Genomic DNA, 14,624 nt, shown 5'->3' on the forward strand with positions numbered 1-14,624 from the left:
GTTGTAAATGACTATTGTAGCTGGAAATGGCTGATTTTGTTATGGAAAATCTACATAGGCATAGAGGTCCATTATCAGCAACCATCACTCCTGTGTTCTAATGGCACGTTGTGTTAGCTAATCAAAGTTTATCATTTTAAAATGCTAAACAAGTTTCTGGAGCATCACTTCATCAAATAGTACTTGCAAAACACCAGTCTCAACGTCAACAGTGAAGAGGCCACTCCGGGATGCTGAGTTCCTCTGTCCAGTGTCTGTGTTCTTTTGCCCATCTTAATCTTTTATTTTTATTGGCCAGTTTGAGATATGGATTTTTCTTTGCAACTCTGTCTAGAAGGCCAGCATCCCGGAGTCGCCTCTTCACTGTTGACATGAGACTGGTGTTTTGCAAGTACTATTTAATATAGCTGCCAGTTGAGGACTTGTGAGGCGACAATTTAATGTTATTTTAATGGACAAACAATGTGCTTTTCTTTCAAAAACAAGGTCATTTCTAAGTAATCCCAAACTTTTGAATGGTAGTGCATATTTGACTAAAACGTAGTGTATATTTGACTAAAACATAATAATTTAAAACCTTGCTTACATTTGTTAATTATCACATACAGCACATGGCCTAAAGTATGTGGACACCTGCTGGTCCAACATCTCATTCCAAAAGCATTCATTTAATTTGGTCCCCCCCCTTGCTGCTATAACTAATAGTTGTACTAGTTCCCATCCTGACAGACACCTTGTTAAGTTTGTTGATGACACTGCCTTGATCAGCCTGTTGCATGATGACGAGGAACATCATGGCCCGGTCCCAGATGACTTTGTAGAGTGGTGTGAGGAATCACACTTGGTTCTCAATACCAACAAGACCAAAGAGACGTGCATAGACTTCAGGAAGCGTACAACACCTTCCTCTGCAACATCTATCAGAGGTCAGAATATAGAGATTGTAGAGGAATACAAATACCAGGGTGTCCTCTTGAACAATAAGCTTCAGTGGAGTAAATGTACAGACCTGATCTACAAAAAGAGCCAACAGAGACTGTACTTTTTCAAAAAGCTGGGATCTTTTAATGTAAACTGTACTATACTGACTCTTTTTTACAAATCTTTCATTGGGAGTATTTTAACTTCTTGTATTGTTTGTTGGTTTGGCAATGCCACTGTCAGCCAGAGAAATATGCTGAGAAGGATTATCACCACAGCAAGTAAGGTACTTGGAGTCAAACAGACAGGCCTGGATGAGATCTTTAAGGTCAGGGCCCTCCCCAAGGTACTTGGAGTCAAACAGACAGGCCTGGATGAGATCTTTAAGGTCAGGGCCCTCCCCAAGGTACTTGGAGTCAAACAGACAGGCCTGAATGAGATCTTTAAGGTCAGGGCCCTCCCCAAGGTACTTGGAGTCAAACAGGCCTGGATGAGATCTTTAAGGTCAGGGGCCTGGATCAAACAGACAGGCCTGGATGATCTTTAAGGTCAGGGCCCCCCAAGGTACTTGGAGTCAAACAGACAGGCCTGGATGAGATCTTTAAGGTCAGGGCTCTCCCCAAGGTACCTGGAGTCAAACAGACTGGCCTGGATGAGATCTTTAAGGTCAGGGCTCTCCCCAAGGTACCTGGAGTCAAACAGACAGGCCTGGATGAGATCTTTAAGGTCAGGGCTCTCCCCAAGGTACCTGGAGTCAAACAGACAGGCCTGGTTGAGATCTTTAAGGTCAGGGCTCTCCCCAAGGTACCTGGAGTCAAACAGACAGGCCTGGATGAGATCTTTAAGGTCAGGGCTCTCCCCAAGGTACCTGGAGTCAAACAGACAGGCCCTGCTCCCCAAGGTACCTGGAGTCAAACAGACAGGCCTGGATGAGATCTTTAAGGTCAGGACCCTGCACAAGGCTCACAAAATCATTTTAGACCCAAGCCACCCCCTGTACCCATGTTTTTTTAATGTTTTATTGGTATGTAACTGTTATGAAAGTTGTATTGGCAATTTTGTTTTGTATTTAAACGCCACTTTAAACGTGTACATGACACTGCAACAACATTTCCCCACGGGAACAATAAAGTCAGTAAGTAATAACAGCCTCCGCAGGTAGCCTCGTGGTTAGAGCGTTGGGAATCCCCGAGCTGACAAGGTAAAAACCTGTCGTTCTGCCTGAACAAGGCAGTTAACTCACTGTTCTCAGGAGGCTGACATTTTAAATAAGAATTTGTTCTTAACTGACTTGCCTAGTTAAATAAAGATTACATTTAAAACATAAAAAATACAAACTATTCTGGGAAGACTTTCCACTAGATATTGCTGCAGGGACTTGCTTCCATTTAGCCACAAGAGCATTAGTGAGGTTGGGCACTGATGTTGGGCGATTAGGCCTCGCAGTCTGAACTCTAATTCATCTCAAAGGTGTTCGATGGGGCTTTGTGCAGGCCAGTCAAGTTCTTCCACACCTATCTCAACAAACCATTTCTGTATGGACTTCACTATGTGCAAAGGGGCATTGTCATGCTGAAACAGGAAAGGGCCTTCCCCAAACTGTTGCCACAAAGTTGGAAGCACAGAATCATCTAGAATGTCACTATATGCTGTAGGGTTAAGATTTCCCTTCATTGGAACTAAAGGGCCCGAACCATGACAAACATCCCCAGACTATTATTCCTCCTCCACCAAACTTTACAGTTGGCACTATTCATTGAGGCAGGTAGCGTTCTCCTGGCACCTGCCAAACCCAGATTAGTCTGTTGGACTGCCAGACGGTGAAGTGTGATTCATCAGTCCAGAGAATGTTTCCACTTCTTCAGAGTCCGATGGCGGCGAGCATTACACCACTTCAGCCGACGCTTGGCATTGCGCATGGTGATCTTAGGCTTGTGCTCGGCTGCTTGGCCGTGGAAAACCATTTCATGAAGCTCCCGACAAACAGTTATTGTGCCAGTGTTGCTTCCAGAGGCAGTTTGGAACTCGGTATTGAGGACAGATGATTTTTACGCAATACGCGCTTCAGCACTTGGCGGTCCCGTTCTGTGAGCTTGTGTGGCCTACCACTTCACGCCTGAGCCGCTGTTGCTCCTAAAGGTTTCCACTTCATAATAACAGCACTTACAGTTGACCAGGGCAACTCTAGCAGGGCAGAAATTTGACAAACCTATAACGGTGAGCTCCTCAGTAAGGCCAATGTTTGTGTGGCTGAAATCGCCGAATCCCCTAATTTGAAGGGGTGTCCTAATACTTTTGTATATATAGTGAATGTCTCTCTAATATGTGTGGGAACAATTTGGAACAGATTTCCAAAATTAAAAATCACTTGGAGCTGATTTACTGTTGTTTTTAAAGTTTTAAGTCCCGCCCCCCAAAAAGTATATATTTTTTATTATTCAGAAAACTTGGGGGCCAAATAAAATCAAATGCCGGCCAAATTCGGGATGCGGGCCCGCCAGTTGGGGAACCCTGTCATACATCATTAAGATATTATGATGTCATCATCTCCTACCAGTTCAGTGCACTGTCAGTGTCAAGTGATAAGACTTAGGCCCTGTTCTGATACTCTGAAAAGGCATCCTGTCTTCCTTGAAGTAATTACTGATCTGACATAGGGCCTTGCTTTTACTTCCAAATATTGATGACTCCAAGAAAGGGAGTGAAGTAAGGATGCATCTGTCCTCCTGTGTGGCTTCGTTGGTAGAGCATTGTGCTTGCAACAACAGGGTTATGGGTTTGATTCCCACAGAGGACAAGTACATCTGCTAAATGACTAAAATGTACATTTGGAATAGTATTTAAACCTCCGCTGACCTCAATCAAGACATGAACTTTGTCAACATTCAGTCTCTTGACCATCGATTTACTCATGATGATTAATGATGTTGTTGTTTTGAAATTGCTAGTTTTTTTGTTGCCGTTGCTTTACAGCGCCTTGACATTTCTTTATGTAATAAACAGCACTAAAAAAGTTTTATAAATTATTATTAGTATTAGTGGTATTGTAACAATGTAGTTCCTGTAAAATCTGGCTTTAGTTCCCAGGATACATTCAGGATAAATCAACTGGAGAGCTATTTCTGAGGTCAGATAGTTTATTCTCTCTACCTCCCCTTCTCACTCTCTCTGCAAAGAGTCAGCGAATGGAAAAGAACATGACTAGGACTACACTTAAAATTAAACCATGTATGTGTTTTGCATCTAAAACAGGGCTCTTCCGGAGTCTATTAGGTTTTAGTAATGATATATATATATATATATATATATATATATAAATAAATAAATACCCTCTTGTAATTCCTGGCAAGGGAGCAACAGCTTTCAGCATGAGTGTAAATTATAATGTTTTATAACTGAGGGGTCAAACCTGTTGTAGCCTGTGTAGGAGAACACTGTTCGCAATTACCATAAATAAAAAAGACTAATTAAATCCTTTTCAATCTTCACTGCTGATATGATATGCATCCAAACAAATAATACATTGCGTGGGAAAGCTAACCCTCATTAGAAATGAATTGAACCTACCTTGTAACTCAGTGTCTCCAGAAACCTTTTGCTGCAAAAAAGAGAGTATTTGAAAGAAGTGAGATATTTTGGGAATAATGCTTAGAGAAAAGACCATTAAAGTGTAAAGACATTTCAGTAAATCTGCACGTTGTGCTTTTCTGTGGGACAACTATTTGTATTGCATTGTACTAGTGTCTATTGTTTACACTGACATTCACATACTAAGTCCATCTTCTTTTGTCTTGATAAGTCATGACATAAACTATCTTCTGATGATAAACTCCATACGTGACAAAAAAAAAAAACAATGCTCATTTTGAGCAAGTTCTTTATCCGACGTCCTGGGAAACAGGCAGTTTGACTGTGATGTTAAAGAGTAGCGAGAAAGATCTTAAAGCTAGCTAATAATCAACACGGCACCGAAGACGTCAAAGGTCACGTCACGGGCACTCAGTTGAGGACTATAATGTTTCACTTGGCCGGCTATAGCCTCTCGGTCACATACTCCATAGCTACGTACTGTCAAAATGATGTACACACATCCAAAGCTCCTGAGCAGGTGCAGAATATAAAACACTCAGGTATTCTGCAGACAACACTTGGGGATTTAAACTTGGTATGTTGACTCTTGGTGAAAGTTTGTCTTCGGGACCATAACCTGAGGATGAACTAGTTAAGGTGGTGGTGTAGTGCAGTGTAGCATGAATACTGACACTGCTTCAGGGCCCACCTCATATCTAGTAACAGCCTTTAGCTATGCCAGTAGCAATGATATACCACAACCTTCAGTGCATTCTCTCTTTAGAATACCATGTTTTGTGGTCATTGAGGCCTTTGTGTTGTCAACATGTCATGCATCCTTCCTCCTAGTTCTCATACCAGCCACTTCACACACCAGTCAGTCAGAGTGCTGTCATGGCAACAGGAACAACAGCACAATAAACGAGCTCCTACACTTTTCTCCCTCTCCCTCCTGTTCATGCCCTCAAGCACAATTCACACTCTTCGGATCGTACCTCAGCCTAGGAAAATATCAAGGCATCAAACGCATAAGTTATTTCGGCTCGGCCCCAGAATGAAATGAGCAGAAGACATTTTCGGAGTGATCAGTGATTCGTGTTCGCCAACTTATTTGGTTATGCAGTAGTTTTTTTACCCTGTCATTTTGTGACAGCAGCCCTGTCCTGAATGATCATTCTCCTAATGCTGATTGAATGGACGGAATGAGAGAGCAGGGTGACACAGAAGTCGTAGATGCTGTGGAAGAAAACATAAGCCAGAGACCAACACAGATAGAGGAGGCAGAGAGGTACAAATGAAGATGGAGAGACCGGTGGAGCGAGAGAGAGGGAGAGAGAGAGAGGCAGAAATGGTGTGAGATACAGTCGATAAAGATAACAGAAGATGGGTAAGGAGGCACAAGATAAAGACAACTCAGACAGACCGACAGACAGTGACAGACAGATAGGCAGACAGACATTGAGACAGAGAGACAGGCAGAAAGACATACATTAAGACAGACAGGCAGACAGACCTCCTGGGGAAGGTGAACTTCAGTGTGTTCTGGACGAAGCCGTAGCAGCAGGGGCTGACCACGAAGGTCGCTCTCGCCTGGATACACTGCTCTACCACCATGTCTGTCGCAACGCCACACGCATGGAGGGCCACCTGGAGACACACACACACACACACACACACACATGTTAAAACACAGGCACACACATTCACACACGTTAAAACACAGGCACACACATTCACACACGTTAAAACACAGGCACACACACAAACGGTCACACAAATTTGTTAAATATTACCCAATCAGAACACCCTCTTTCTCTGCATCCATCGCATCATCACGGTACGATACACCTCATTGGAAAACATCTAGCAAACCTAACCCTGAGTCAATAGGGAAAACAAACCGAACCGTTTGACGAAGGAACAAAAAAACCTCACTGATTAACTAGTTAAAGAAGCCGTTTGATGCTGAACGTGTGGAGTAAACAAACTATTGAGTCGTTTAGCAGTGGAGGCACGGAGGGACCGGGTTTCCTATTGAGCAGGTAAACCGTGCCTGTTGCTCTGCATCTCAATACACATTACCAGAGGAGTGGTTACAGGATGCTGGGTGGAGAGAGAGAGAGACAGAGCGGTGGCAAGAGAGATGGACAGAGAGAGATGGAGAGAAAGAGATGGAGAGCGCAATGGAGAAAGAGCGATGGAGTGAAAGAGAAAGAGAGAGAGATGAAGAGAGAGAAATGGAGAGAGAGAGAGAGAACCTCTGGGACTCTACTGTAAGCAGACTGTTTTCCTAATATCCTTGTCCTGGGGGCCCACTTCAAGTCGAGATCCATTAGTACAGTGTTAGTTGATCAGTTGACAAATTGATTCTGGAGTGTTAGTACTGTCTGAAATACATCAGATAAGCGGCATGGTTGGGGTACTAGAGGAGAGGTTTGGTAAACACTGGATTAGTAGATGTTGATAACTCTGAGGAGAGCCTCTTCGACTGAGAGCTAAGACATTTCCATCAAAATCCCATAACATCTATGGTAGGTGGACTTGAGCACCAGGAACCACGTTTAGTTGGGAGTAGGTTGGACCAGGGCCATGTATTTAGAGAGTTGGGCCAATGAGGTTTCTGCATTATGAAGCATTTACATGACACTTCAACCTTCTATGGCAACCATGTTAGCTCCCCATTAACATTACAGGTGGAATATTTAAACAATGCTATGTAACTATCTGAATGTCGAGAACTAGAACAAAATATATAACATTGTAAAAGTTGTCCTAACTCTCTAAATATTATGGCTCTGGGTAGTACTTATCAGCCTACTGTTACTCCATGTAATTCTCAATCAGCACCCTAGTATTGGAGCCCAGTCAGAAACACTAGCTAGCTAACTCCTAAGTATTTCTCCAACGTCTTCAGCTCTGAATGGAGGATTCAAAATGAGGCGTTGGGAGAACTTCAAAAAGAACCCCAGAGACAAAGTTCAAGATACTACATGTTGAGTCGGCCACGTCCACGTACAGCAGATTCTGTTCAATGTGCGAGACAGCCTCTTCCAAGACTTAAGATTCGAATTATAGCAAATCGCTAAAGAGCGATTAACGACCATTCTTTCGGGATGAAAGTCCCCTAACGTTACATTAAGTCCACATCACATGTATGGTGGCAGGCTGACTGCTGTAATCCATCACAGCTCTAATATATACCACCTGCTCCTTCACATCCATGTCACAGCTTGGCTTTTCTCTGTGCATTCTGACATTTCCCCAACTAGAAAACCGCAGCCAGATTTTTGTATAAGCTCCTCTCTCATTCTGTGGTCGCGGTAGAAGGCTTCAGAACACCTCAGCCAGGCTTTTCCAGGGAGAGTTGGACGAGCTCCTGAGAAATATACTGCAGCCTAGAGATTTAAGGGACCTTAATCCTCCTGTTGTTTGGCTGCCAATGTAGCGCCGGAGCGCCTCTCCTCCCCCCGCCACCCCCGACCACACTGGGGCCCTGCAGTACCTTGGCCTGGGTTGGCCGTCTTTGGCATGACTATCTGGAGGCATCGTTCCAGTCACGTAGGGGAACTAGAAGACAGGTACTTATAGGAGGACCAGAGTGCTGGAACGTTAGATGCAACTCTTTAAGCCAGGGTCCCTTAGTCTTTTGTCCTGGAGACATACTGTAGATTCAGGTTTTCAATCCAACGACATGGCAGCATCTCGTCAAACCTATTTTACCAGTGAAGGGGAATCCCTGTAAAATGGTGTATTGAGGTCAGTATAGTTCAAAGTATCAGAAGTAGAATGGCCGACAACAGCAATACCACCAAGACCACCAGCGACTTCAGCACGTGCAGCGCCAGCGGAAAAGAAAAGATTAAGAATGGAAGCTAGTAGCCACATATTGGGAACACATTCCGCGGCATCCTTCTGCCTTTTTATCATCGGCCATCTTGGAAGCGAGCCCTCCTCCTTGTAGTAATGTGATAAAGATGGAAGTCCTTCCTGCCAACCAGACCAGAGAAATGTTGTTGTTGGCTGTTTTGTATTTCTGAGGAGGAAGTTCTGCATACAAATTCCAAATGTATTCTTTGTTCTTGAAACACTTGGAGGGCACTACTCTGTGTGCTTGTATTGGTTACTTACTCAAGAGGGAATGTTGCAAAGGAAAACACAGACACACCATGTGATTATACAAGACTAAAGAAACAATTGGAAAACTAGACTAAAGAAAGGAACTGTCCACGTGGGGAGAGCCTGTTTCCATTAAGCCAGAGGCTTCTGTGGAGGCCGGTATCAATTATAGATTCATGCGAGCCGATAAAGGATTGAGGATTGTTTGGAAAAAAAGCACTCTTTATTAGTCTCACCCATCTTTTGAGGGGTGGGTGGGAGGAGATCTTCTAGAAGATTCTGGTCCACAATATTTTTGTTCCCCCTCTCATCTTTGCATGAGTACAACTTCTCTTCGTAATGAATAACAACAGGCAGTGGGCTGAAATATGAGCTCTGAAACTCATTATTCACAGCTAATACACCCTGGTCCACACATACACACACAGTCTCAGTGTGAAAAACACTTCACGGTTAACCACGGCAATATATCACACCCCGTGTGCATCGGTGCTTATTACCTCTGGTATTGAATTAACATTTTCCCCCGGTATTACTTTCTACACATTGTGGATCATTTGCACTCTTATCAAATACTGTATCATAAATGATGTACTTGTCAGGGCTATAGGGGGCTCTGTCAGTGATGAGCAGAGATAACCTACCTATAGTACCTACCGCACAGAGCAGCTTTGCTTTGACGCCCACTGTTCTAGTCTACTCAGACCCTAAAACTAATCTACCCCTGCTGGGTGGAGAGGGCTAGGGAGGGAGAGAAAGGGGGAAGAGAGAGAGTGGTGGGGAGATAGAGAGGGGGAGAAAGCAGAGAGTGAAAGAGGAGAGAGAATGAAGGGAGAAAGATAAATAGATACTGCGATAGAGAGAGGAAGAGGGAGTGAAAGAGAAAAGAGAGAGCGAGAAAGAGAGAAAAGATAAAGGGACAACAACCGAAGACTGGCGCAGCTCCAGATCAGATTTTCTCAGCAGTATCCAGACGTTACGCTCCACTACGCTCTGTTCCTCTGGGGACCTGGCTCAATGTTTCTCCCCAAGGAGAGGAGTGGTGGTGAGGTGTAGGCCTCAGCCATCACTCTAGTACAAGGAGTGGAGAGGATACACTGGTGGATATTCTATGAGATGAGATCTGTGGAGGACAAACCCTCGTCTCCAACAGCGCAGCTCTGATGCCAAACTGATTACACACCTGGCCCGGCACACGCCTTGCTCTTCCAAAATGAGAGAGCAAGCCTCCATGGCTAAGAATAGGGAACAACCTAATTAGCCTGAGTAAATGACTATCTAGGGCTATAAATAGAGTCATGTATAATACATACTGGGATTATTCAGCATGATGGGCTGCACCTGGGGGTGAGGGAGTGGGCACTAACTGACAGCACTAAATAATATGCCGTGCATACACACAACGGACAGGTGCACACGCACATACACACACACGTACACTCCCTACATGGCTGAGTCCACAAAGATAGTGTTAGAAACTCTGGGCGATTAAAAAGTTAAAACTCCTCTGCACAAAACCAGGGGAATTGTTTCTCAATAAATCTTTCTCCTTAATGTATAAACACTAAAGGGCTCTCCACCTGTGTGAGAGGGTGTAGATAAACATTCCCTGACAACAGTAGATACCAAACACACTCCCCAACCCACACAGTACTGTGGAAAGGGTCTCCATGAAGTGGCTGGTCTGGACCTGTAGCTAGGCCCTAGTTCTCATAACAGCAGGTATAAATATACCTTCTATTGGTGCCACAGACAGAGAGATGGGAGGAAGAAGCTTTCAGCACAATATACACTATATATACAAAAGTATGTGGACATCCCTTCGAATTAGTGGATTCAGCTATTTCAGCCACACCTGTTGCTGACAGGTGTAAAAATCGAGCACACCGCCATGCAATCTCCATTGACAAACATCGGTAGTAGAATGGCCTTACTGAAGAGCTCAGTGACTTTCATCATTTGCACCGTCATAGGATGTCACCTTTCCAACAAGTTAGTCCGTCAAATTTCTGCCCTGCTAGAGCTGCCCCGGTCAACTGAAAGTGCTGTTATTGTGAAGTGTAAACATCTAGGAGCAACAACGGCTCAGCCGCAAAGTGGTAGGCCATCAAGCTCACAGAACGGGACCGCTGAGTGCTGAAACGCGTAGAAATCTGTCCTCGGTTGCAACCCTCACTACCGAGTTCCAAACTGCCTCTTGAAGCAACGTCTGCAAAATAACTGTTTGTTGGGAGCTTCATGAAATGGGTTTCCATGTCAGAGCATCCGCACACAAGCCTAAAATCCCCATGCGCAATACTAAGAGCTGGCTGGAGTGGTGGAAAGCTCATCGCCATTGGACTCTGGACCAGTGGAAACGCATTCTCTGGAGTGATTAATCACGCTTCACCATCTGGTAGTCCACAGACTAATCTGTATTTGGCGGATGCCAGGAGAACGCTATCTGCCACAATGCATAATGCCAACTGTAAAGTTTGGTGGAGGAGGAATAATGGTCTGGGGCTGATTTTTATGGTTTGGGCAAGGTCCCTTAGTTCTAGTGAAGGGAAATCTTAACGCTACAGCATACAATGACATTCTAGGCGATTCTGTGCTTGCAACTTTGTGGCAAGAGTTTGAAGAAGAAGAAGAAGGCCCTTTCTTGTTTCAGCATGACAATGCCACTGTGCATAAAGCGAGGTCCATACAGAAATGGTTTGTCGAGATCGGTGTCAACATCGCTGTGGAAGAACTTGACTGGCCTGCACAGAGCCCTGACCTTAACCCCATCAAACACTTTTGGGATGAATTGGAACACCGACTGTTATCTAGGCCTTATCGCCCAACATCAATGCCCGACCTCACTAATGTTCTTGTGGGTGAATGGAAGCAAGTCCCTACAGCAATGTTCCAACATCTAGTGGAAAGCCTTCCCAGAAGAGCGGTGGCTGTTATAGCAGCAAAGGGGGGAGCAGCTCCATATTAATGCCCATGATTTTGGAATGAGATGTTCGACAAACAGGTGTCCACATACTTTTGGTCATGTAGTGTAGTGTACCTTCTATTGGTGTCACAGACAGAGAGATTGGAGGAGGAAGCCTTCAGCACAATGTCTGTCTAGTCTGAAACTCTACGATGACTCACTGTCTGAACACCTCGTAACATAATATACCAGGGAGAATAGATGGACATAGAATACATTTGACATTTTGTTTTAAAAAAAGGTATCACCGCAGATACTGAGATGAGCGAGATGCAAGACTTCGCTCACACACAGTATCTGCACACGTGCACGCGTTCGCTTCACACATTCACAGTGGAGAAGTTGAGCCTTGCCTTCAACGCTCTTAGTTGTGGAAATTCACCAACTACGCTGTTTCTTTCTGCATCCACTACGTCATATCACAGAGTCTACCTTCATTCAACATCATGTTTGACCTCTTTTAGGGAGGAACTGATAGACAAATATAAACCTCCTGGACCTCAGCCTGGGGGATGCAGGGAGAAACAGCAAGCCTGAAGTCCAGTACAGATACTAGTCTGAATCTCAGCTACGATGACTCACTGTCTGAACACCTAGTAACATAATGTACTGGAAGGAGAGACGGCCATAACGTGTTTTACATTTAGATTTAAACATTATGCTTCACATATTTTAGAGACATGATATACTACAACATAATAGACATTTACTTTTCCAATCAATTATTATGAACGATGATCTGACACTTGATAGTTAAAGGTGAATGTTTTCATTGTATCTGTCCCTATCAAATAAATACATGATTAACACCAACACTTAGCATCTAGGTTTAATACACACTCAGGCCTTACAGTTCATTTGGGACGGGGGAGGTTACTTCCTGCCCTGGTTAACCCTGACTGAACTCTGACCTCACCGTGATGAGTGAAGTGACACAACGGGGAAGTTAGCATCCAAGCTGGTTGAACCAAGCTAATGAATTCCTAAATCAAACAAGCACCTGTTCCGTGGCCAACAACCAACACAAGCAGATCAAAATAGACCTGATAATAGCGGAATTAACGACAACTCGTTTAATTTGGGACTAATTAGGCAGTTCAGGTCGTTAGAGTGCCGCTTTTATTCGATTCTGGCAGGAGAGGAGAGGAACTGAAATACACTGCGGGAGACACACACACACACACAGTGTAAATTGTAGGCTCTAATCTCATCTGGCCCACAGACTGTGTGGAGGAGAGAGCAAGTGAAGTAACTTAGAATTGCGGTAGCAGCGGCTCGCTGAGTGAAATAAACCACAATCACTATTATCTAGCACAGCAAGGGAGACTTGTGTGTGAACGCACAACAAAACACACATACACACACACACTGGCTGATACAGACGCAAACGAGTCAACTAGCGGAGTCAGATGATTCATGTGGTCAAAATGAGAGGTCAACGTAATAAATGGTGCAAACAGCTGGGGAGTTGAAACATTGTGCCTTTATGATAAACATTTTACTCTTCCAAACGGTTATTCCTTCTAACCTCTGCCTGAATAGCACATATTGCTCCTACATCTTTTGGCAGGGTGTTTGTTTTTCGCTCCACTTCAACGCTCTGCAAAGTAAGCAATTAAAAGGAAAATGTGTTTTCTTTTCAAAGTATTGGAGGAGGAGGCGGGGGAGAAAAAGGTACTTCTAATGAAAATGGAGCACGGAAAAGCTTGGTCGTAATGTTCTTCTGATAGAATCCTCAGAGAAGGGAAGGACACAGTCCCCAATATAAATCAACTGGAGAACAGAAGTTACCAAAATAAGCAGTAAAAAGTTTTTCTCTCAAACATTCAAATGTGGGCTAAACTTATCGCAAAATAAGTTCCAGTTCTGGGAAATCATTCGAAATCCATAACAAAAAAGGAATCCTGCTGCTCTACCCTGTGACAATGTAGATAAGACACTTTGAGAGCAGCAAGACTGTGGACGATTCCTTTCCTGTGCAAACTGAGTCTTCTCTCAAGTGTGACATGGACAACTTGAGAAGATGAGCCATCTAGAAGTACTGGTGAAATCAAACCGTTTGTTAAGCTGTCTTTGACAGTAGTAAGTCTCATGGTGTACCATAAGTACGTCAAGTAAAAGAGATGGAATGAGCTTCTATATTAATGCCTGTGTAGTGAATATGAATGTCTCAGTGGGTTAGACTAGCATAGTTCTGGCAACACCTTGTTGTGGGTTTGATTTCCATATAGGACTCACAAACTGCATGTACGTGCCACTGTCAATGTCGACAGTCCTGTAAGTTCCTTTAGACAAAAGCATCTGTTAAATGATCAAAAACAAGTTGTAATATAATATTCATCTGTACTCACCCCTATGTGGAAGGGTCCAGTGAAGTAGTCCAGGTTGGCCTGGATGAAGCCTATGTTGGTCAGGCCCAGTTCAGAACTCCTCACCTTCCCCCTAAGCAGAGACTCCTCCTTGTTCTCTATCAGGATCACCTGCAGTTAACCACACAAGATGACCTCTTCCATTTAGCTAATCAACTCGGGTTCTCTGTATGCACGCGTGTCTAATTCCCTTTGGATAAAAGTGTCTGCTCAATGGCATATTATTTATTTATATATTATTACCTCTTACACTTTGCTAATCTAATGTTACTCTTCGTTGACTCTTACCTCCAAGGTTATGAATAGCTTACTGGACAGTCTAAGATTTATTTGGGAATAAAATACAACTCTACAGTGTAAAATAATTAAATTCTCCTACTAAGACTGCTATTTGCAAAGAAATTAATGAGATACGACATGCTCGAAAATCAAAAATTCTCTGGAAAAACACAACACGAATGTGTAACTCTGTATCAATTATGTCAAGCCACCCTAATGCGAGCAAATGGCGAGCTAGTTTCAACTTGGTAGACACGACAGTAGTTTCAACGTTCAACCTACCTGGCAGTCGGGCAGCGTGTGAGCCAGAACGATCCCGACGTGGCCCTGTAAAAACGCAACACGGAAAAAGACAAGACAAATACATACAGAGGAAAAACAAAGCTCAAAGAGAAGCAGAGCACATC

The 14,624-nt window shown here is 43.7% G+C and overlaps 1 protein-coding gene across 2 annotated transcripts in view; it reads right to left on the reverse strand.

Annotated features, from left to right (window-relative positions):
• The window catches only part of gstcd (glutathione S-transferase, C-terminal domain containing), a 58,947-nt gene that overhangs the window by 6,835 nt on the left and 37,488 nt on the right, over window positions 1-14,624 (reverse strand). For both annotated transcript variants that reach the window (XM_064926621.1, XM_064926620.1), the window contains 4 exons: window positions 14,500-14,544; window positions 13,921-14,049; window positions 6,005-6,138; window positions 4,489-4,519 (listed from right to left, as the gene is read on the reverse strand). In XM_064926621.1, coding sequence (XP_064782693.1) covers window positions 4,489-4,519; window positions 6,005-6,138; window positions 13,921-14,049; window positions 14,500-14,544 — 339 coding nt within the window. The remainder of the gene's footprint in view (window positions 1-4,488; window positions 4,520-6,004; window positions 6,139-13,920; window positions 14,050-14,499; window positions 14,545-14,624) is intronic.

The sequence above is a fragment of the Oncorhynchus masou genome, chromosome 20 (assembly GCF_036934945.1).
Source record: "Oncorhynchus masou masou isolate Uvic2021 chromosome 20, UVic_Omas_1.1, whole genome shotgun sequence".
Lineage (NCBI taxonomy): Eukaryota > Metazoa > Chordata > Actinopteri > Salmoniformes > Salmonidae > Oncorhynchus > Oncorhynchus masou.